The sequence below is a fragment of the Hyla sarda genome, chromosome 6, assembly GCF_029499605.1.
Source record: "Hyla sarda isolate aHylSar1 chromosome 6, aHylSar1.hap1, whole genome shotgun sequence".
NCBI classification, from domain to species: domain Eukaryota; kingdom Metazoa; phylum Chordata; class Amphibia; order Anura; family Hylidae; genus Hyla; species Hyla sarda.
Window position 1 is genome coordinate 292,330,514 of NC_079194.1, and position 24,547 is coordinate 292,355,060.

The 24,547-nt window shown below is 44.1% G+C and overlaps 1 protein-coding gene across 4 annotated transcripts in view; it reads left to right on the top strand.

The window, feature by feature from the left end:
* Window positions 1-555: 555 nt before the first annotated feature.
* ACCS (1-aminocyclopropane-1-carboxylate synthase homolog (inactive)) overlaps window positions 556-24,547 on the top strand; it is a 40,690-nt gene continuing 16,698 nt past the window's right edge. The window contains exons 1-9 of one of the 4 annotated variants that reach the window (XM_056527754.1): window positions 556-904; window positions 4,094-4,721; window positions 14,879-15,408; window positions 17,038-17,097; window positions 18,289-18,359; window positions 19,199-19,268; window positions 19,349-19,415; window positions 21,496-21,593; window positions 22,833-22,910. In XM_056527754.1, the coding sequence (XP_056383729.1) occupies window positions 4,097-4,721; window positions 14,879-15,408; window positions 17,038-17,097; window positions 18,289-18,359; window positions 19,199-19,268; window positions 19,349-19,415; window positions 21,496-21,593; window positions 22,833-22,910 (1,599 nt within the window). In that variant the 5' untranslated portion in view covers window positions 556-904; window positions 4,094-4,096. Of the gene's footprint in view, window positions 905-4,093; window positions 4,722-6,481; window positions 6,600-11,553; window positions 11,641-14,878; window positions 15,409-17,037; window positions 17,098-18,288; window positions 18,360-19,198; window positions 19,269-19,348; window positions 19,416-21,495; window positions 21,594-22,832; window positions 22,911-24,547 lie in introns of those variants that run through there. The other 3 variants (XM_056527756.1, XM_056527757.1, XM_056527758.1) reach the window with 3 other exon arrangements.

Here is a 24,547-nt window from a genome sequence, read left to right on the forward strand (position 1 = left end):
GGCATGCTGGGAGTTGTAGTTTTGCAACAGCTGGAGGCTCCCTGCTTGGGAAACACTGACATAGACAGTGATTACCGCTACCAGTAGATCTTTCTTACTTTTATATGTAAGGATTTGCTTTATCTATATTAGTTATCTACTTATTTTTCTTTAATTTTCACTTTTTCATATTTTTGGATGACATTTTGGTGCCTTTAGAACCAATTACCAGGTTTCCATAGAGTTCTGGTCTCAACATACAATGGTTTCAACATACAATGGTCGTCCTGGAACCAATTAATATTGTAACTTGAGGGACCACTGTGTATATATATATATATATATATATATATATATATATATATATATGAACATGGCCTTCGTCTGAATCTCAACCTGATTTATATAAAGTCTCTTAGGCTCACTTGAAATTGTACTCTTGTCCTGCAGGGCTCTGCATCCTCCTCCCCTGTGGTGGGACTACAACTCCCAGCAAGTGCTGCCAACAGGTTACACGTGTCTGCTATTACTTACGGAAGCTGCAGTACCCGCCTGTGACCACACGATGCCGCCAGCACACCCGCTCTAGGTGGAGGGGGGAGGTTGTCTCAGTCCCTCCCGGCCGCACAATGACTGACACGGACCAAAGTTATCCCGGAATAATGGCAGCACGCATGTGCACGGACCCGGATGTGATCCGCCCCGCCCGGAGCCTCGTTCCCGCAGCTTACCGGCCCGAGCTGTGCCGAACCGGACCGTGCCGAGCCAGGACAACCCCAAGCGGGTCACATCGGGGCCAAGCGCACCCCTCCCCCCCCACCAGGACCAGCCGCTAGTGATAAGGGAGTCACGACATAGGACTATATCGCGATAGCAAAGAATTCCGGGAAAATATTAGCGATGCGATCCTAATAAGCGGAATCAGGTTATAATATCCAGGAGGTGCCACTAATATAAGATCCGGGAGAGAATTCTAATGATCAGAACCGACCATTATATCTACAGACACTTATAATATACAGTAGTTATATCACCTTATAATATATAGTAGTTATATCACCTTATAATATCCAGTAGTTATATCACCTTATAATATCCAGTAGTTATATCACCTTATAATATATAGTAGTTATATCACCTTATAATATATAGTAGTTATATCACCTTATAATATATAGTAGTTATATCACCTTATAATATCCAGTAGTTATATCACCTTATAATATACAGTAGTTATATCACCTTATAATATCCAGTAGTTATATCACCTTATAATATCCAGTAGTTATATCACCTTATAATATACAATAGTTATATCACTACAGACACTTATAATATATAATAGTTATATCACCTTATAATATACAGTAGTTATATCACCTTATAATATCCAGTAGTTATATCACCTTATAATATCCAGTAGTTATATCACCTTATAATATCCAGTAGTTATATCACCTTATAATATATAGTAGTTATATCACCTTATAATATCCAGTAGTTATATCACTACAGACCCTTATAATATATAATAGTTATATCACCTTATAATATACAGTAATTATATCACCTTATAATATACAGTAGTTATATCACCTTATAATATACAGTAGTTATATCACCTTATAATATACAATAGTTATATCCCTACAGACCCTTATAACATATTAGTTATATCACTACAGACCCTTATAATATATAATAGTTATATCACCCTATAATATATAGTAGTTATATCACTACAGACCCTTATAATATATAGTAGTTATATCACCTTATAATATACAGTAGTTATATCAACTTATAATATCCAGTAGTTATATCACCTTATAATATACAATAGTTATATCACTACAGACCCTTATAATATATAGTAGTTATATCACCTTATAATATCCAGTAGTTATATCACTACAGACCCTTATAATATATAGTAGTTATATCACCTTATAATATCCAGTAGTTATATCACTACAGACCCTTATAATATATAGTAGTTATATCACCTTATAATATACAGTAGTTATATCACCTTATAATATATAGTAGTTATATCCCTACAGACCCTTATAACATATTAGTTATATCACTACAGACCCTTATAATATATAATAGTTATATCACCTTATAATATATAGTTGCTATATCACCTTATAATATACAGTAGTTATATCACCTTATAATATCCAGTAGTTATATCACCTTATAATATCCAGTAGTTATATCACCTTATAATATACAATAGTTATATCACTACAGACCCTTATAATATATAGTAGTTATATCACCTTATAATATCCAGTAGCTGCAACCAAAATAACCGATCCTGGTGATCCCGGTATAATAACCAGTCGGCTGTAATATAAGGGTAATGCCCGGTAATAATAAGACTGTATAGTTATAATAACATCATCTGGTTAGAATAAAAAGATACAGGAATAATAATGACCAGAACTGGTAATAATAAAATGAGTTATAATATGATATAAGGCCCAGGTATAATAATAATTAGGTCTCGTCAGTGAGCGCTCTGTAGTCTACACCCCCTCTCTCTCTTTAGTCTCTCTCCTCTCTTTATTGGTTCTCTCTGCAGTCTCTCTTTCTCTTTATAGGTTCTCTCTGCAGCCTCTTTCTCTATTGGTTCTCTCTGCAGTCTCTCTTTATTGGTTCTCTCTGCAGTCTCTTTCTCTTTATTGGTTCTCTCTTTCTATAGGTTGTCTCTGCAGTCTCTCTTTATTGGTTCTCTCTGCAGTCTCTCTTTATTGGACCTCTCTGCAGTCTCTCTTTCTATAGGTTCTCTCTGCAGCCTCTTTCTCTATTGGTTCTCTCTGCAGTCTCTCTTTTTATAGGTTGTTTCTGCAGTCGCTGTCTCTTTCTATAGGTTGTCAGGCTTTTATACTCTCTATAATATATATAGTGTTTCTCTCTCTTTATATGATATGAAGTCTCTCTATAGTCCTAATAGACTTTCTCTCTAGTTTTTATAGTCTCCTAGTCTTTTTCTACAGTCTCTCGCTGTTGTCTCTGTACTGACTTTATAGACTTTTATAGTTTCTCTCTTAATGGACTTTCTATTGTCTTCATAGTCTCTCTCTCTAGTCTTTCGCAGCAGTCTCTCTTCATTTCGCTGTACTCTCTAGAATCTCTATCTATAGTCTCTCTAATCTTTTCAGTCTCTCTCTCCCTATATTCTCTCTATAGTATTTCCCCGTAGTCTCTTTCTATAGTATTCCCTGTAGTCTCTCTATAGTATTCCCCGTAGTCTCTCTCTATAGTATTTCCCATAGTCTCTCTCTATAGTATTTCCCGTAGTCTCTCTCTATAGTATTCCCCGTAGTCTCTCTCTATAGTATTTCCCGTAGTCTCTCTATAGTATTCCCCGTAGTCTCTCTCTATAGTATTTCCCGTAGTCTCTCTCTATAGTATTTCCCGTAGACTCTCTCTATAGTATTTCCCGTAGACTCTCTCTATAGTATTTCCCGTAGACTCTCTCTATAGTATTTCCCCGTAGTCTCTTTCTATAGTATTCCCTGTAGTCTCTCTATAGTATTCCCCGTAGTCTCTCTCTATAGTATTTCCCGTAGTCTCTCTATAGTATTCCCCGTAGTCTCTCTCTATAGTCCTCTCTTTAGTCTCTCTAATCTTTTCAGTCTCTCTCTCCCTATATTCTCTCTATAGTATTTCCCGTAGTCTCTCTCTATAGTATTTCCCGTAGACTCTCTCTATAGTATTTCCCGTGGTCTCTCTCTATAATATTCCCCATAGTCTCTCTCTATAGTATTCCCCGTAGTCTCTCTCTATAGTATTCCCTGTAGTCTCTCTCTATAGTATTTCCCGTAGTCTCTCTCTATAGTATCCCTGTAGTCTCTCTCTATAGTCCTCTCTTTAGTCTCTCTAATCTTTTCAGTCTCTCTCTCCCTATATTCTCTCTCTATAGTCTTTCCCTATATCCCCCCATACATTTCCCCTTTATGCTCCTTATATAAGAGTCTCCACATGACAGGAGTCTGGCAGCAGCTTTAGTAGGGTGTGTAGTATGTCTGTGCTGCGGGGCCCTGTAGTGTAGTCGATTCGGGGGCCTCGTTCTCTCCATATTTTGCCGTCATATCTGTAGGGGATGGATTTCCGTGGGAAGAAGTATGAGCGGGGCAGCAACTGGTCGGACCCGGAGGTGGTGGAGCTGCTGCAGCTTTGGGGCAATGAGTCGGTGCAGATGGAGCTGGAGAGCTGCCTGAGGAACCAGCACGTCTTCAACCGGATCGCAGACGTCCTGAGGGAGAAGGGGATCCACCGGACCGGAGATCAGTGCCGGGAGAAGATCAAGAAGATGAAGCTGGAGTACCGCCGACTGAAGGACAACAGTAAGACCCTGCGGGGGGGCCGCGCCTGGAAGTTCTATGAAGTCATGGACAGAGTGCTGACCCACCGCCCCACCATCTCTTATGGGGCCATGGCTCCTGGCGGGGTGCTGGGACAGCCGGTGCTGCAGAGTCCGCTCTCCGATGGGTTCCATACTCACTTCACCCAGTACAGTCACTCCCAGCATCCGGAGCTGATGGAGATCAAGTGTGAGGAGGTGCAATCCGACGAGCAATGTCTGACCCCCGAGCCCCCCACCATGACCTACATACACGACTCTGGGGCCGAACAGGAAGAGGAGGAGCAAAGCATGATGGACAGGGGGGGCCCCGACTCCCCAATATCAAGGGTGGAAGTGACCGGAGATGCTGCCTCCCCCTCAGGTAAAGCTATGGTGACCCCAGTGTGACAAATCTGTGGGCTCAGGGGCCCCGCTGTTAGGGCCATGTCCTGTACATTTTAGAAAAATCCACCAGGTGTATCCCAGTGTTCCCCAACCTGTGTCTCTTCTGCCTTACCACAACTACAACTCCCATCATGACGTGACACCCTTCGTCTGTGTAGCTCACAGTTAAAGGGGGACTCCGGTGGAAAACGTATTTATTTATTTATTTATTTTTTTAATCAACTGGTGCCAGAAAGTTAAACAGATTTGTAAATTACTTCTATTAAAAAAATCTTAATCCTTCCAGTACTTATTAGCTGCTGAATACTACAGAGAAAATTTATTTTCTTTTTGGAACACAGAGCTCTCTGCTGACATCACGAGCACAGTGCTCTCTGCTGACACCTCTGTCCATTTTAAGATCTGTCCAGAGTAGAAGAAAATCCCCATAGCAAACATATGCTGCTCTGGACAGTTCCTAAAATGGACAGAGATGTCAGCAGAGAGCACTGTGCTCGTGATTCAGCAGAGAGCTCTGTGTTCCAAAAATATAAGAATTTCCTCTGTAGTATTAAGCAGCTAATAAGCACTGGAAGGAATAAGAATTTTTAATAGAAGTAATTTACAAATCTGTTTAACTTTCTGGCACCAGTTGATTTAAAAAAAAAAAAAAAAAAAAAAGTTTTCCACCGGAGTACCCCTTTAACCAACCCATGGCTTCCCAGCTCTTGCAAAACTACAACCCCCATCATGCCTTGACACCAATAACCTGTGTAGCCCAGTGTTCCCCCAACCCGTGGTTTTCCAGCTGTTGCGATACTACAACCTCCATCATACCCTGACAGAAATGTTGGGGCGGTACAACTCCCATCATGACTTGATACCCCTCGTCTGTGTAGGTAACAGTTTTCCAACCCATGGACTACAACTCCCATGATGCCCTGACAACCTTCGCCTTTGCAGCACAGTGTTCCCCAACCTGGGGCTTTCCGGCTTTTCCAAACTACAACTCCCATCAATCTCATGGGTGGAGTTGTACTTTTGGATCATTTGTAACGTTTTGCAACTGTTTAGTAGGGGAATGATGGGAGTTGTAGTTTTGCTACAGCTGGAGAGTTACAGGCAGGTGGAACATTGGTGCAGCATAAGGGTATGTTCACACGGAGCGAAAAAAAACAAAAATGCGTCCTTAATTTATTTATGGCTATATTTTTTATCGTAAACAACAAACGCCCGCAAAGTAATAAATTGTTTGTTTTTAGGGTTCTCAGCATTGCCCCCCCAACCTACAGAACAGGGTTTCCCAACCGGTGTGCCTCTATCTGTTGAAAAACTACAACTCCCAGCATGCCCGGACAGCCAAAGGCTGTCCGGGCATGCTGGGAGTTGTAGTTTTGCAACAGCTGGAGGCACACTGGTTGGGAAACACTGCTTTAAATTTTATCATTTAGCTCTACAGCAGAGTTTCCCAACCTGTGTGCCTCCAGCTGTTGCAAAATTACAACTCCCAGCATGCCCAGACAGCCTTCGGCTGTCTGGGCATGCTGGGAGTTGTAGTTTTGCAACAGCTGAAGGCACCCTGGTCGGTCGGAAAACACTACCATAGAACATAAAGCAGCAACCTGATTGGTTGCTACAGTCTTTATTGCTCAACTTTTTCAGTGTGGTAAAGTGAAAGCTGAACTGTGATTGGTTGCTATAGGCAACAACAGTGATAGTTGTCTCATCTGGGGGGAGGAGCAGTTGCCCATAGCAACCAATCAGATTCCCGCTTTCATTTCTTCAGAGGCCTTTTAGAAAAATGAAAGCTGAGATCTGATTGGTTGCTATGGGCAACTGCTATGGGCGAAAAAGAACAGCGGCCAAATGTTAGTTGGTACTTATTAGCGCATTTTTTTTGTTTGGTGTGGATAACATGTCTGACCGCGAGTATCTGTCCGCTGGGGACCCCGCGGCACCGAAGTCCGCTCTGTGCGACCACGGCCGCCACGCCCCCTCCATTCATGTTCTATTGGAGGGGGCATGACGACTGTATACATAGACATGAATGGAAGGGGCGTGGCATGATGTCACGAACATGGAAGCCCAAGGCCTCCATGTTTATGATCGCCGCAGTGCCGGCCCAGAGATCGCGGGGGTCCCAGCGGCCGCCTCTCCCACGATCAGACATGTTATCCCCTAATAACCTATCTAGGGGCTGAGTTCCCCTTTAAGCGAATCTTGGCTTTTTTTTTTCCTCCCGTAGACTTCTATTGTAGGAAAAACAAAATTCCAAGAAAAAAAAAGCGCAATGTGGGTTTAAAGGGGTACTCCACTCCCTGGCATTCGGAACATTTATTTCCGAACGCTGGTGGCGGTTTCGGGGGTTGCCACGCTCCCTTGTGACATCACGTCCCACCACTCATGATGTCATGCTCCACCCCTTCAATACAAGTCTATAAACTTGCATTGAGGGGGTGGAATGTGACGTCACAAGGGGGCGTGGCGACCCCTGAAGCCCGCACCCAGTGTTCAGAAGAAAATTTTCCGAACGCTGGAGAGTGGAGTACCCCTTTAAAGGAGAAGTCTCATGCCGGTATTCACAGTCACTACTGTCCCCTCATCTCTTCTGTGTTACAGTCACTACTGTCCCCTCATCTCTTCTGTGTCACAGTCACTACTGTCCCCTCATCTCTTCTGTGTTACAGTCACTACTGTCCCCTCATCTCTTCTGTGTCACAGTCACTACTGTCCCCTCATCTCTTCTGTGTCACAGTCACTACTGTCCCCTCATTGCTTCCGTGTCACAGTCACTACTGTCCCCTCATTTCTCCCTGTGTCACAGTCATTACTGTCCCCTCATTTCTCCCTGTTTCAGTCATTACTGTCCCCTCATCTCTCCTGTGTCACAGTCATTACTGTCCCCTCATCTCTTCTGTGTTACAGTCACTACTGTCCCCTCATCTCTTCTGTGTCACAGTCACTACTGTCCCCTCATCTCTTCTGTGTCACAGTCACTACTGTCCCCTCATTGCTTCCGTGTCACAGTCACTACTGTCCCCTCATTTCTCCCTGTGTCACAGTCATTACTGTCCCCTCATTTCTCCCTGTTTCAGTCATTACTGTCCCCTCATCTCTCCTGTGTCACAGTCATTACTGTCCCTTCATCTCTCCCTATGTCAGTCACTACTGTCTCCTCATCTCTCCCTGTGTCACAGTCACTACTGTCCCCTCATCTCTTCTGTGTCACAGTCACTACTGTCCCCCCATCTCTCCTGTGTCACAGTCACTACTGTCCCCTCATCTCTCCCTGTCACAGTCACTACTGTCCCCTGATCTCTTCTGTGTCACAGTCACTACTGTCCCCTCATCTCTTCTGTGTCAAAGTCACTACTGTCCCCTCATCTCTTCTGTGTCACAGTCAATACTGTCGCCTCATTTCTCCCTGTGTCACAGTCATTACTGTCCCCTCATCTCTCCTGTGTCACAGTCATTACTGTCCCTTCATCTCTCCCTATGTCAGTCATTACTGTCCCCTCATCTCTCCCTGTGTCACAGTCATTAGTGTCCCCTCATCTCTCCCTGTGTCAGTCATTACTGTCCCCTCATCTCTTCCTGTGTCACAGTCATTAGTGTCCCCTCATCTCTCCCTGTGTCACAGTCATAACTGTTCCCTCATCTCTCCCTGTGTCAGTCATAACTGTCTCCTCATCTTTCCCTGTGTCAAAGTAGTTAGAGATGAGGGGACACTAATGACTGTTACACAAAAGTAGCAAAATTGTGTTCTCCCCCCCTCCTGAATATATAATTGCTTTTATTTTAAATTTTTTATACTTTTTATTTATATTGATGAAATCCACAGCATTTACCTGTTAAAGGGGTACTCCGCATAGCCCCGCCCCCTCATGATCTCACGCCCCTGCCCCCTCAATGCAAGTATATGAAGGCTGTCATGCACCCTACAATAGACTTGCATTGAGGGGATGGGGCATGACGTCATGAGGGGGCTTGGCTATGGCGTCACGAGCTCCCGGCGCCGGCTCTAGAGTTCGGAACAGTTTGTTCCAAAGGCTGAGTAGCGGAGTACCCCTTTATGGATGCAGGGTGTATGGTTGCGCCCTTGTGCCCGAGTCCTTAAGGCGTACCTGTTCATCCTGGTCCCGTTACCGGCGTTAAAGACACACTCACTGGCTGAGCGTTAAACCCCGTGGGTCCCGACTGCTATAAGCAGCCAGGACTGAGGGTTAATGCCGGGCATCACCGATCGGGCATCCGGCATTAAACCTTTAGACGCCGCAATCGAAGTTGATTGCGGCATCTAAAATGAAAGTGAAAGCATCCCAGCAGCTCAGCGGAGCTGATCAGGACCTTCGCTATGTCCTGATCAGCTGAGAGGACAGCAGGAGGGCCCTTACCTGCCTTCTCGCTGCCCAATCGGTCCTCTGCTGCTCCAGGAAACTTCAGCAGGATAGAGCAGCAGAGCACCGATAACACCGATCAATGCTATGCAATGGCATAGCATGGAACATTATATGCAATCAAAAGATTGCATGGTATAGCCCCCTATGCGGGCTAAAAAAAAAAAGTAAAAGAGTTAATAAATGTGAATAAGCCCCTCCCCTAATAAAAGTTTGAATCACCCCACTTTTCCTATTTTTTAAATAAAATAACGTAATAAAAAATAAAAATAATCATATGTGGTACCGCCGCGTGCGTAAATGTCCGAACTATTAAAATATAAGGTTAGCTAAACCGCACAGTCGATGGCGTACACGTAAAAAAATACCAAAGTCCTAAATTGTGCATTTTTGGTCACATTATATACCATAAAAAAAATTATAAAAAGCAATCAAAAAGTCCCATCAAAACAAAAAAAAGGTACCGATAAAAACTACAGATCACGGAACAAAAAATAAGCCCTCCTATGTCCTCGTATACAGAAAAATAAAAAAGTTATAGGGGTCAGAAGATGACAATTTTAAACATTTTAATTTTGGTGCATGTAGTTATAATAGTAGTAAAATAAAATAAAACCTACATAAATTGGGTATCCTTGTGACCGTATGGAACTACAGAATAAAGATACGGTGTCATTTTTACCAAAAAGTGCACTGCGTAGAAACGGAAGCCCTAAAAAGTTACATTTTTTTTTTTTTTTTTTATATGCTCACACAGAGCGGAAAAAAAACAAACGCGTCCTTAAAGGGAAAACTTTTTTTTTTTTTTTTTTTTTAAATCAGCTGGTGCCAGAAAGTTAAACAGATTTGTAAATGACTTCTATTAAAAAATCTTAATCCTTCCAGTACTTTTTAGGGGCTGTGTACTAAAGAGAAATCCAAAAAAGAAATGCATTTCCTGTGATGTCCTGACCACAGTGCTCTCTACTGACATCATGACCACAGTGCTCTCTGCTGACCTCTGCTGTCCATTTTAGGAACTGTCCAGAGCAGCATATGTTTGCTATGGGAATTTTCTACTTCTCTGGACAGTTCCTAAAATGGACAGCAGAGGTCAACAGAGAGCACTGTGGTCAGGACATCACAGGAAATGCATTTCTTTTTTGGATTTCTCTTTAGTATACAGCCCCTAAAAAGTACTGGAAGGATTAAGATTTTTTAATAGAAGTGAATTACAAATCTGTTTAACTTTCTGGCACCAGTTGATAAAAAAAAAAAAGTTTTCCACCGGAGTACCCCTTTAATTTATTTATGGCCATATTTTTAATCGTAAACGACAATCGCCCGCAAACTAATACTGTGCATTGTTTGTTTTTAGGGTTCTCAACATTGCTCCCCCCCCCCACCTACAGAACAGGGTTTCCCAATCAGTGTGCCTCTAGCTGTTTAAAAACTACAACTCCCAGCATGCCCGGACAGCCAAAGGCTGTCCGGGCATGCTGGGAGTTGTAGTTTTGCAACAGCTGGAGCAGCACTTGTTGGGAAACACTGCTTTCAATTTTATCATTTAGCTCTACAGCAGAGTTTCCCAACTTGTGTGCCTCCAGCTGTTGCAATTTTTTTTTCATTTTATTTCACCTGACAAATAAGTTTGTTATAAGGCATAATAAATAAGGCAGATTATGTTTATAAAATAATTGATGTCATTATAAAGTACAATTGATCTATTTATCCACTCTTTAAGATATAGGTTATTGATTTCTTAAAGAGGTTATCCAGGAAATATATATATATATATATATATATATATATATATATATTTCAACTGGCTCCAGAAAGTTAAACAGATTTGTAAATTACTTCTATAAAAAAAAAAATCTTAATCCTTTCAGTACTTATGAGCTGCTGAAGTTGAGTTGTTCTTTTCTGTCTAAGTGCTCTCTGATGACACGTGTCTCGGGAACCGCCCAGTTTAGAAGCAAATCCCCATAGCAAACCTCTTCTACTCTGTGCAGTTCCCGAGACAAGCAGAGATGTCAGCAGAGAGCACTGTTGCCAGACAGAAAAGAACAACTCAACTTCAGCAGCTGATAATTATTGGAAGGATTAAGATTTTTTAATAGAAGTAATTTACAAATCTGTTTAACTTTCTGGAGCCAGTTGAGATATATATATATATATATATATATATATATAAGTTTTTTCCTGGAATACCCCTTTAACACCAACCTGTGCTGCTGTGACCACCCCACCACCACCATAGCAGACACAGATACAATCATGTTGGCGGTCTGCCAGCAGCACATAAACGCCAGTCTGTGTATTTCTCAGTAACGTCCCGCGGTCTTCTCCTGCTCCATCATAAGAGACCCTCAGTGTCCTTTGCGGATTTGGCGTCTTCGCTCCCCGCACAGAGCTTCGTTGTCTCCTTCATAGACACTTCCTGAGACTCCACCGATGGGTCAGTCTCATGTGAGCGGGGGAAGACTTCGGGCGTGCTGATCGCGTAAAGCAGCGGTGCCCTATAGAATATACCTAAAGGTAAGACCCCCCCCCCAGGGGCTTTTCCAAAATTTGCATTATATTTTACTAATCTACAGGGGAAAATTGCACAAAGTTTTTTGTTTTGTTTTTCGCAAATCTGGCGAATACCAAAATGACAAGTTGTCGCCAGTGATGCAAATGCAAAAACACTGTTTTATGCAACAGGAAATATATATTAGGGCTGCACCATATATGGCAAAAGCAGTCGAATCGCGATTTTTGCTTTTTGCGATATAGCAGTACGGCCCCCCGGGAAAACTTGCGATTATCTGCAGTAGGTAAAAACTAATTTAAATACTAAAAGTCAGTGTTTCCCAACCAGGGTGCCTCCAGTTGTTGCAAAACTACAACTCCCAGCATTCCCAGACCGGCAAAGGCTGTCCAGGCATGCTGGTAGTTGTAGTTTAACAACAGCTGGAGGCACCCTGGTAGAAAATCACTAAGCTAAGTAAAAGCCAGTGATTGGCTGATGGAGAAAGGTCTTTTTTGGCTGCAAACACACCAGGTTTCCCGGATCCGGTGGGAGATGGGAAACCCAGTGTGTTGCTGCAGTACAAAATGTGACTGGGGGGGGGGGGGGATTTGACAGGGGGGGAATATATGATATGTGACGGGGGGATATGTGACAGGTGACAGGGGGGATATGTGACAGGAGGGGAATATGTGACGGGGGGAATATGTGACAGGTGACAGGAGGGGAATATGTGACAGGGGGGAATATGTGACAGGGGGGGATATGTGACAGGAGGGGAATATGTGACGGGGGGAAAATGTGACAGGTGACAGGAGGGGAATATGTGACAGGGGGGAATATGTGACAGGGGGGAATATGTGACAGGGGGGGATATGTGACAGGAGGGGAATATGTGACGGGGGGAAAATGTGACAGGTGACAGGAGGGGAATATGTGACGGGGGGAATATGTGACAGGTGACAGGAGGGGAATATGTGACGGGGGAATATGTGACAGGGGGCAATATGTGACAGGGGGGAATAGGTGACAGGAGGGGAATATGTGACGGGAGGAATATGTGACGGGGGAATATGTGACAGGGGGGAATATGTGACAGGTGACGGGGAGGGATATGTGATGGGGGGGAATATGTGATGGGTGACAGGAGGGGAATAGGTGATGGGGGAATATGTGACGGGGGGAATATGTGACAGGTGACAGATGGGAATATGTGACAAGGGGAATATGTGACAGGTGACGGGGGGGAATATGCGACAGGTGACGGGGGATATGTGACAGGTGACGGGGGAATAGGTGACAGGGAGGGGGATATGTGACGGGGGAAATATGTGACAGTGACGGGGGGAAATATGTGACATGGGGGAATGTGACAAGGGGGGAAGATTGTGACGGGGAATGTTACATGGAAGGAAGATTGTGGCGGGGGAGAATGTGACAAGGATAATGTGATGGGGGGAGTGTGACAAGGGGGGAAGATTGTTACGGGGGATGTGACACTGGGGCGGGGACAATGTGAAGGGGGGGAATGTGACGGGGGGATTGTGACGTGGGGGGGGAGAATGTGACAAGGGGGGGATGTGACAAAGGGGGAGAATGTGGCAAGGGGGGGGGGGAAGAAATATGATGGGTGAAGATGTGACCATGAGGGGAGAATGTGACAGGGGGGAGATGGTAATTAAATGGGGAGATGTGAAATGGGCGGTGGTCATAAAATGAGTGGATAGTTGTAACATGGTGAAGATTGGACATGGCCATAATTAACCATTTATTTATAATATCGCATCCCATATCGAAATCGCAATATTTGGGCCCATAATCGCAATCGCACATTTTCCCCATATCGTGCAGCCCTAATATCTATAGAGACTGTAACATAAATGCGCCCCCGCCGTACTCCAATAAAGTGAACACGAAAAGGTTTATTTCATCATGGAAAGGAAGCGACGTTTCAACCGTCTACATGATCTTTATATCAAGCGTACAAAGTGACAAAAACCTCCTAAATCTATATGGGGTACATACAAAATCAATTTAGGGATTAATTGTGATACATTCTGCAATAATTGGAATACACACATATATACAAGTGAATTACACAGTACAGTGAAAGGTGATAGTACATGGTACAATATACTTTAAACAATACATATTTGCCAATAGTACAGGTGTTAAAGGGGCACTCCGCTGCTCAGCATTTGGAACAAACTGTTGCGAACGCTGGAGCCAGCGCCGGGAGCTCCCTCAATTCAAGTCCCATCAATATAGCTTTCATCTAGGGTTTAACTCAGCTTTCCCAGACTCCAGAACATCAGACTTGTCTATTTTTTGCTTCCCCAGACTTCTCCATGATTGCTTTGAAACCAGACAGGTCTGCCAGTCAGGACTCCAGAAAAGCTGGGTGACAATAAGTAGGTTCGCCATAGGGCTTTACCCAGCTTTTCCAGATTCCTGAATATCAAACCTATTTATATGGTCTTTTGTCTCTTCACCCTGCTTACCTGGACTCCTGAATGTCCGCCTTCGTCTGTTTATGCAGTGGCTTTATGATAACTGTATGACAAGGCAGACTTGCCTATCACAACTTTAGGAAAGCTGGTTTGACAATCATTATGACCCCTACTATAATTCCGATAGGGTTATTACTCAGCTTTCTCTGACTCCTGAATGTCAGACATGTCTGTTTTTGCTGGGATAAATTCCATACAGTATAGTCGCTGTGTAACAGGGCAGATTTGCCTCTCAGGACTCCAGAGAAGCTGGTTTGACAATCAATGTGACCCCTATTATAATTCCTATAGGGGTTTTTACCCAGCTTTCTCAGACTCCTAAATGTCAGACATGTCTATTTTTGCTGTAATAAATCCCATGCAGTATAGTCGCTGTGTAACAGGGCAGATTTGCCTCTCAGGACTCCAGGGAAGTTGGTTTGACAATCAGTGTGACCTCTTTTATTACTCCCATAGGAGTTGTCACCCAGCTTTCCCAGACTTTTGCAGTGGCATATCCCCTGCTTTATGATTGCTGTATAACAGTGTTTCCCAACCAGGGTGCCTCCAGCTGTTGCAAAACTACAACTCCCAGGCTGTCCGGGCATGCTGGGAGTTGTAGTTTTGCAACAGCTGGAGGCATTCTGATTGGGAAACCCTGCTGTATAACAAGGCAGATTTGCCACTCAGGACTCCAGTAAAGCTGGATGGGAGCTGTAATGGTGACCATATTGGTTATAATTGGCTTCTACTTTTGTACCTTTTGCCCTTTCAGGCTTTAGTGAATCCAACATGGCCGGCTCATCGGGGCAGAGCGGTGGGCAGAGGTTCTGGAGGAAGAGGAAGGATCGGGAGCCACTGAATGAGTTAATCTCCCAGATGCTGATGGCGCAGAGGGCGTCCGAGGACCGTTTCCTCCAGATGGAAGAGCGGAGGATGGAGCAGGAGCAGGAGGCTGAGGAGCGCAGGCTGCGGCTGGAGGAGCGGAGGCTTCAGCTGGACCGCCAGCACGAGCTGCGCATGTTCTCCATTTTCGCTCAGATGTTGGGCATGATACGTCAGAATGGAGGCGGAGAGCCCGTGCCCCCCCCAGATGCCAACTTCTCTCCGGAGGGGGACATAGTGAGCAAAGTGGTGACGAGTAAAGTGCAGGAATCCATGGTGGGCGACATCTACAACTGCACCCAGTACGGCAGCCCCTACCTGTCCACCCGCGGCAACATCCTGTGCGGCTTCAGGGGTTCCTCCGAGGAGGGGTACAGGGCGTACCACGAAGACAAGTACGACGAGGACAAGAACCCCAACGTGAGTCGCCAAAGCCCAAGCGTCGGCACCGGTGGCGCAACAGTATCTTGTGTTTTTATGGATGTGCCGGGTGTCTTATGCCTAAAGCACGTGACGCTGTGAACTGACTACATCAGCTGAGGGTGCGTGACAGTGTGTCAGCGTACTTCTCAGCCGGGAGTGAGGTTTGTATTGTTGTGTTAAAGGGGTACTCCACCCCTAGACATTTTATCCCCTATCCAAAGGATGGGGGATAAGATGTCTGATCGTGGGGGTCCCCGCGATCACGGCTGTGGCACCCCAGACATCCAGTGCATGGGGCGAACGTCACTCCGCGCCGGATGACTGGCGGGGGCGGAGGCTCATGACATTACGGTCACGCCCCGCACATGACGTCACGGCCATGCCCCTTCAATGCAAGTCTATGGGAGGGGGCGTGACTGCAGTGACACGCCCCGTCCCATAGACTTGCATTGAAGGGGCGTGGTCATGGCATCACGAGCGGGGCGTGACCGTGATGTCACGAGCCTCCAGCGCTGCACCCGACGCTCTAAACGAACGCCGGGTGCAGCAGAGAGATCGCGGGGGTCCCACCGCTCCTATGGATAGGGGATAAGATGTCTAGGGGCGGAGTACCCCTTTAAAGGGGTACTCCACTGGAAAAAAATTTTTTTTTAATCAACTGGTGCCAGAAAGTTAAACAAATTTGTAAATAACTTCTACAAAAAAAAATCTTAAAGGGGTACTCCGGTGCTTACACATCTTATCCCTTATCCAAAGGATAGAGGATAAGATGCCTGATCGCGGGAGTCCTGCAGCTGGGGATGCCCATGATCTTGCACGAGGCACCCCGTTTGTAATCAGTCCCCGGAGCGTGTTTGCTCCGGGTCTGATTACGCTCGACCGCAGGGTCGGCGTCGTGTGACGTCACGCCTCCGCCCCCGTGTGATGTCACGCTCCGCCCCTCAATGCAAGCCTACGGGAGGCATCCGTGGACTGATTACAAATGGGGTGCCGCGTGCATGATCACGGGGTCCCCAGCTGCAGGACTCCCGCGATCAGACATCTTATTCCCTTTCCTTTGGATAGGGGATAAGATGTATAAGCACCGGAGAACCCCTGTAATCCTTCCAGTACTTATAAGCTGCTGTATGATCCACAGGAAGTTCTTTTCTTTTTGCATTTCCTTTCTATCTGACCACAGTGCTCTCTGCTGACACCTCTGTCCATTTTAGGAACTGTCAAGAGTAGAAGCAAATCCCCATAGCAAATCTATCCTGCTCCGGGCAGTTTCTAAAATGGACAGAGGTGTCAGCAGAGAGTACTGTGGTCAGGCAGAAAAGAAATTCAAAAAGAAAATAACTTCTTCTGTAGTATACAGCAGCTGATAAATACTGGAAGGATTAGGATTTTTTAATAGAAGTAATTTTACAAATCTGTTTAAGTTTCTGGCACCAGTTGATTTAAAAAAATAAATGTTTTCCAGTGGAGTACCCCTTTAACCTTGACGCATTGTAACAAGCCCATCAGCTGTATGAGCAGGACTAAATCTGAATGGATGAGGTTTCCATTCACTGACAACAAGGATAGTAATGATGTTTTGCTTGCTAATGTTCTAAAATAAACTTTGGTCTTCTGTTACTTTTGCAGGGAATCATCAATTTCGGCACGAGTGAGAATAAACTCTGCTTCGATCTGATGTCTAAGCGGGTAAGTCCTAATGGATGTGGGGAGTGGTTAAAGGGGTATTCCGACTTATAATGCTTATCCCCTATCTATACGGCTACCATCAGCAGCTCCATAGACGACTATGAGAGTGGCATCACGTATGCACGACTCACCGCTTATCTGCTGCTGTATGCTCCACAGGAAGTTGTGTAGTTCTTTCCAGTCTGACCACAGTGCTCTCTGCTGACACCTCTGTCCATGTCAGGAACTGTCCAGAGTAGGAGCAAATCCCCATAGCAAACTGACAGTTCCTGACATGGACAGAGGTGTCAGCAGAGAGCACTGTGCTCAGACTGGAAAGAACTACACAACTTCCTGTGGAGCATACAGCAGCTGATAAGTACTGGGAGGATTAAGATTTTTAAATAAGTGATTTGCAATACTGTATATCTTTTTTTGGCACCGGTTGATGAGAAAACCAGAGTAAAGAACCCAGATAAATACACAGAGATAAGGACACAGTAGATATTGTATAAGCCAGTGTTTCCCAACCAGTGTGCCTCCAGCTGTTGCAAAACTACAACACCTAGCATGCCCAGACAACCGTTGGCTGTCCACTCACCACTGCATGTATGGGTACGCCGGTGGAAACCTTTTTTTTTTTTTTTTTTTATCAACTGGTGCCAGAAAGTTAAACAGATTTGTAAATTACTTCTAATAAAAAAATCTTAATCCTTCCAGTACTTATTAGCTGCTGAATACTACAGAAGAAATACTTTTCTTTTTGGAACACAGTGCTCTCTGCTGACATCATGACCACAGTCCTCTCTGCTGACATCTCTGTCCATTTTAGGAACTGTCCAGAGCAGCATAGGTTTGCTATGGGGATTTTGGTCCTACTCTGGACAGTTCTTAAAATGGACAGAGATGTCAGCAGAGAGCACTGTGGTCATGATGTCAGCAGAGAGCTCTGTGTTCCAAAACAAAGAGAATTTCCTCTTTAGTATTCAGCAGCTAATAAGTACTGGAAGGATTAAGATTTTTTAATAGAAGTAATTTACAAATCTGTTTAACTTTCTGACACCAGTTGATTTAAAAAATAAAAAGTTTCCCAGAGTACCCCTTTAAGAGACTAGAAGAAGTCAGATATTTAAAAAAAACAAACACTTTTCACATTCTTCTTGTGCATTAAGTGACATTATTTCAGTTTCCGCTGTGGTTCTATTCCTGCAGCTGACGCAGAGTGACATGAATGTGGTCGAGCCGCCACTGCTGCAGTACCCGGACTGGAAGGGCCACAACTTGTGAGTATAGCAGGGGTTAACCATTCATCTGGTTGGGGGCATTCCCATCTTGTCTTTTGGGCTCCCCGGGTCCCTCCGGCCTTTTTTCTCCCATTGGAGGTGGTCGGGAAGCCAGAAACAGCAGACGGTGGGTGAGTTATGGAGTTTGCGTACTTTCCATTGACTTTAATAGGTGTTGTGCAAACTCTACTGTAATATCAGTCACACTATGGAATCTCTACTGTAAGAGCAGTCACACTATGGAGCATGTACTGTAATAGTAGTCACACTGTGGAGTCTCTATTATAAGAGCAGTCACACTATGGAGTCTCTACTGTAAGAGCAGTCACACTGTGGAGTCTCTACTGTAAGAGCAGTCACACTGTGGAGTCTCTGCTGTAAGAGCAGTCACACTGTGGAGTCTCTGCTGTAAGAGCAGTCACACTGTGGAACCTCTACTGTAAGAGCAGTCACACTGTGGAGTCTCTGCTGTAAGAGCAGTCACACTGTGGAGTCTCTACTGTAAGAGCAGTCACACTGTGGAGTCTCTACTGTAAGAGCAGTCACACTGTGGAGTCTCTACTGTAAGAGCAGTCACACTGTGGAGTCTCTACTGTAAGAGCAGTCACACTGTGGTGTTTCTACTGTAAGAGCAGTCCCACGATAGAGATTCTAATGTAAGAGCAGTCACACTATAGAGTTTCTACTGTAAGAGCAGTCACACTATAAAGTTTCTACTGTAAGAGCAGTCACACTATAGAGTTTATAGTGTAAGAGCAGTCACACTATAGAGTCTACTGTAAGAGCAGTGACAGTGTTGAATGCTCCAGTTTATTAATCATTTTCTCTGTGTATTTCAGTTTACGGGAGGAGGTGGCGCGTTTCCTGACCTATTACTGTAAAGCACCTGCACCTTTAAATTCTGAAAATGTAAGTTTTCCTGCCAATTCTATAGGAGATCGCAGCTTGTGGCGGCTGCTGACGTTGCGGCTCTCTACTTTGTCCCGTAGGTTATTATCTTGAATGGATGCGGCTCCTTGTTCTCTGCCTTGGCTGCCGTACTGTGCGATCCAGGAGGTAGGTTTACTATCTACCTATACACAATGTTTTCCTATCTGTTCTCAATTCAGAGATCCTGTCTAAACCTGAGTAATGTCAGACAGACTAGTTACTATGGATATGCTGCCGGACCACCCTACTAAGCTTTTACCTAGAAACAGACGTCACATGTGACTGTACATGACAGCAATGTGCTTTATATAAAGGCCCCTTGTCCTGCCTGGAAATAGGGATGTCCCAATACCATTTTTTTTTTTTAAGACCAAGTACCAATACTTTTTTTTTTAAGTACTCGCCGATACCAATTACTGATACTTTTTTCTGTCATGTGACAGGGTTTTTTTTATTTGTTTTTTTTTATGGGAAAAAAAATATTTTATTTTATTTAAAATGGGGGTGGAGGGAATTCAAACTTTTATTATGGAAGGGGTTAATTCACATTTATTTATTTTTATTTTTTTCACTTTTTTTTAGTCCCCATAGGGCATTATTGCATGCAATCTGTAGACTGCATACACTGAACAATGATATGCCATAGCATAGCATTGATCAGTGTTATTGGGGCTTCTTTACTAATGCCTGCATGGATGGCTGCAGTAAAGGAGCGACGATTGGACGGCACCATAAGGGACCTCCGGCTGTCCCCACTGCTGATCGGGACACCGCAATTTTACCGCGATGATCCTGATCAGCATCCCTGAGCTAACCGGCAGTTAACTTCAGGACTTTTAGACACCGCAATCAACTTTGATCACGGCGTCTATAGGGTTATTGCCGGATATTACCGCTATCGGTGATGTTCTGCATCAGCCGCAGGTCCCAGCTATGATGCGAGCTCAGCTGCTGGGCGCACTGCATAGTTCGGTACCTCTGTGATACCTGCCGGCGGATACCACACGGCCGTTTAGACCCGTCCCGTTCTTCTCTCGTCAAAAATAAAAACGGACTTTAAAAAAAAACGGACAATAACTGATGCAAACGGACTGTTATCTGTTTGGATCTGTTATTGTTCAGTTAACAAACAAAAAAAAAATTCTTTTTTGTTCTGAGCATGCTCAGAAGTAAAAACGGATCAAATAACGGATTGAAAAAACAGATGCAGACGGATGACATTAAAGGCTCATCCGTTTTCCATAGACTTCAATGTTAAATTTACTGTATCCATTTTTTCTTCCATTTTTTTGACGGGAGAAAAAATACTGCATGCGCCGTCTTTTCTCCCGTAAATAAAAAAAAACGAAAATGAGCACAGACGGGTACAAACGGATGTGAAAGGATTGTAAAAAAAAAAGTCCCATTGTCATCACTGGGATTATTTTACAACCGTTTGTAATCTGTTTACAAGGAGCAACAACGGAACCTAAACGGGGGAGAGAAAAACGGGGACAGACGGCCATGTGAACGCACCCTTAGAAACAGATTTTCTTCTATAAGTATCAATTAAAGGGGTACTCCAGTGGAAAACGTTTTATTTTTTTAATCAACTGGTGCCAAAAAGTTAAACAGATTTGTAAATTACTTCTATAAAAAAATCTTAATCCTTCCAGTTCTTATAAGCTGCTGAATACTACAGAGGAAATTTTTTTCTTTTTGGAACACAGTGCTCTCTGCTGACATCACGGCCACAGTGTTCTGCTGACACCTCTGTGCATTTTAAGAACTGTCCAGAGTAGGAGAAAATCCCCATAGAAAAAATATGCTGCTCTGGACAGTTCCTCAAATGGACAGAGATGTCAGCAGAGAGCACTGTGGTCATGATGTCAGCAGAGAGCTCTGTGTTCCAAAAAGAAAAGAATTTCCTCCGTAGCATTCAGCAGCTAATAAGTACTGGAAGGATTAAGATGTTTTAATAGAAGTAATTTGCAAATCTGTTTAACTTTCTGGCACCAGTTGATTAAAAAAAAATAATAATATTCCACCGGAGTACCCCTTTAAGTGAAAATAAATGAAAATAGCAAAAAGAGTCAAAGAGATGTATTACTAAGATGCAGGATTATACAATGGTCATTTTGTGGTCATTGTGCGGGCAGGATGTGGACTTGTAGGTTTATTGTATTTATTTATTTATCCTTATATTTATGAGATTTTTATTTTGCAGATGCGATTCTTATCGCCACCCCCTTCTATGGAGGAATTACGCAGAGTATTTTTCTGTACAGCGGCATTAAATTGATGTATGTGCACCTAGAGAGCAAGGTAAGGGGGGTGCGGGGACGGACCACCCAGGGACCTGCAAAACACAGGAGGTAATGAATGAAGGAGCCGCTATGTGCAATATACTAGAACAGGCATAGGCAACCTTTGCCCCTGCAGATGTTTTGGACTACATCTCCCATGATGCCTTTATAGCCAAAGTGGGAGATGTAGTCCAAAACATCTGCAGGGGTGAAGGTTGCCTATGCCTGTACTAGATCTCATGTGGGACAGTCCTGAGGTTCCTAGTTATGGGGTTTTGTTGCATAGATGTATAGTTTATGGTAGTGTTGCCCAACTTGTTGCACAGCTACAACTTCCAGCATGCTGGGAGTTGTAGTTCTGCAAAGGTTGGAGGGCCACAGGTTGGGGAACAATGGTGTATGGCAGTGTTTTCCCAACCAGGGTGCCTCCACCTGTTGCAAAACTACGACTCCCAGCAGGCCTGGACAGCCGAAGGATACTACCCAGCTCTTCTAGACTCCTGAATGGCCTATCAGACTGGACCTTGATTTTGTAGTGCAGTGTTTCCCAACTAGCATGCCTCCAGGTATTGCAAAACTACAACTCCCAGCAGGCCTGGACAGCCGAAGGATACTACCCAGCTCTTCTAGACTCCTGAATGGCCTATCAGACTGGACCTTGATTTTGTAGTGCAGTGTTTCCCAACTAGCATGCCTCCAGGTATTGCAAAACTACAACTCCCAGCATGCCTGGGCAGCCGAAGGCTACTACCCAGCTCTCCTAGACTCCTAAATGGCCTATCAGACTGGACCCTGATTTTGTAGTGCAGTGTTTCCCAACTAGCATGTCTCCAGCTATTGCAAAACTACAACTCCCAGCATGCCTGGACAGCTGAAGACTACTACCCAGCTCTCCTAGACTCCTGACTGGCCTTTCAGACTGGACACTGATTTTGTAGTGCAGTGTTTTCCCAACCATGGTGCCTCCAGCTGTTGCAAAACTACAACTCCCAGCATGCCTGGACAGCTGAAAGCTACTACCCAGCTTTCCTAAACTCCTGAATGGCCTATCAGACTGGACCCTGTTTTGTAATGCAGTCTTTCCCAACTAGCATGCCTACAGATATTGCAAAACTACAACTCCCAGCATGCCAGGACAGCCACCAGCTGTCCGGGCATGCTGTGAGTTGTAGTTTTGCAACAGCTGGAGGCTGCCACCTTCAGATTTGATGCATAAAACTTAAACTCCAGTCACATAATTGTTTGGTCTCTTTCTCAGGTCACGTCTCCAGCTACTCGTCCATTCCAGCTGACTGTGTCCAAACTGGAATCAACCCTGCAGACAGCCAAGGAGGAGGTGAGGCTTCCATGTGGGTTAAAGGGGTACTCCCGTGGAAAACTTTTTTTTTTTTTAAATCAACTGGTGCCAGAAAGTTAAACAGATTTGTAAATTACTTCTATTAAAAAATCTTAATCCTTCCAGTACTTTTTAGGGGCTGTATGCTACATAGGAAATGCTTTTCTTTTTGGATTTCTCTTCTGTCACGACCACAGTGCTCTCTGCTGACCTCTGCTGTCCATTTTAGGAACTGTCCAGAGCAGGAGAAAATCCCCATAACAACCATATGCTGTTCTGGGCAGTTCCGAAAATGGACAGCAGAGGTCAGCAGAGAGAAGTCCAAAAAGAAAAGAATTTCCTCTGTAGTATACAGCCCCTAAAAAGTACTGGAAGGATTACGATTTTTTAATGGAAGTAATTTACAAATCAGTTTAACTTTCTGGCCCAAGTTGATGATAAAAAAAAAAAATGGTTTTCCACGAGAGTACCCCTTTAATTTTTATAAATTAAACTGTTTTTATTAGGGGGTTGCCAATATCATGCACCATCACTAGTCACACAGCGCCAATGGTTTAATTCCAGCGCAACTGCATCTATGAGTTTCATTACCCTAACTTGATCATGTGATCACCACTTTGATTCAAAGAAAGTCACCGTGCTTAAAGGGGTACTCCGCTGAAAAACTTTTTTTTTTTTTTTTCTAACTCAACTGGTGCCAGAAAGTTAAACAGATTTGTAAATTACTTCTATGAAAAAATCTTAATCCTTCCAGTACTTATCAGCTGCTGTATACTACAGAGGAAGTTCTTTTTGAATTTCCTTTCCATGTCAGGAACTGTCAGAAACCTATCATGCTTCGGACAGTTCCTGACATGGACAGAGGTGTCAGCAGAGAGCACTGTTGTCAGACAGAAAAGAACAACTAAACTTCAGCAGCTGATAAGTACTGGAAGGATTAAGATTTTTTAATAGAAGTAATTTACAAATCTGTTTAACTTTCTGGAGCCCCAGTTGATATGAAAAAAAAAATGTTTTTTACTGGAATACCCCGTTATCCAAAGAATAGGGGATAAGATGTCTGATCGAGGGGATGGCCACGCTATGCCCCTTCCATACATGTCTATGGGAAGGGGTGTGGCATGACGTCATGACCACAGCTGCCCAAACCCAGCGTTCTGAACATAATGTCCGTGACATCACGAGCCTCCGTCCCACATCACCAGTCATCCGTCACGGAGCAACGTTCCCTCTGCACTGGATGTCTGGGGTGCCGCAGCCAAGATCGCGGGGGTCCCTAGCAGTGGGTCCCCAGCGATCAGATATCTTATCCCCTATCCTTTGGATAGGGGATAAGATGTCTAGCAACAGAGTACCCCTTTAAATGTGCAAACACACAAAGATTTCAGATCTTCTTGAAACACCTTAGTTGTGATTATAGGTTAAATCACATTCATCTCCAGTGCAATATTTCTCTTTGAGTCAGAAAATGCATTAAAACTCCATGTAGTGTGAACTGACACTAACCCACTTATGAGTCCCAGCAGTTTAGGCTTATGGTTGCTGGAGTCTATCCAGGTGATTAGGTTAGTCTCATTGGGTGACTTGCGGTGATGAGACTCCACCTCCTCTCTTTGTCCAAAACCAGAGGATTCATG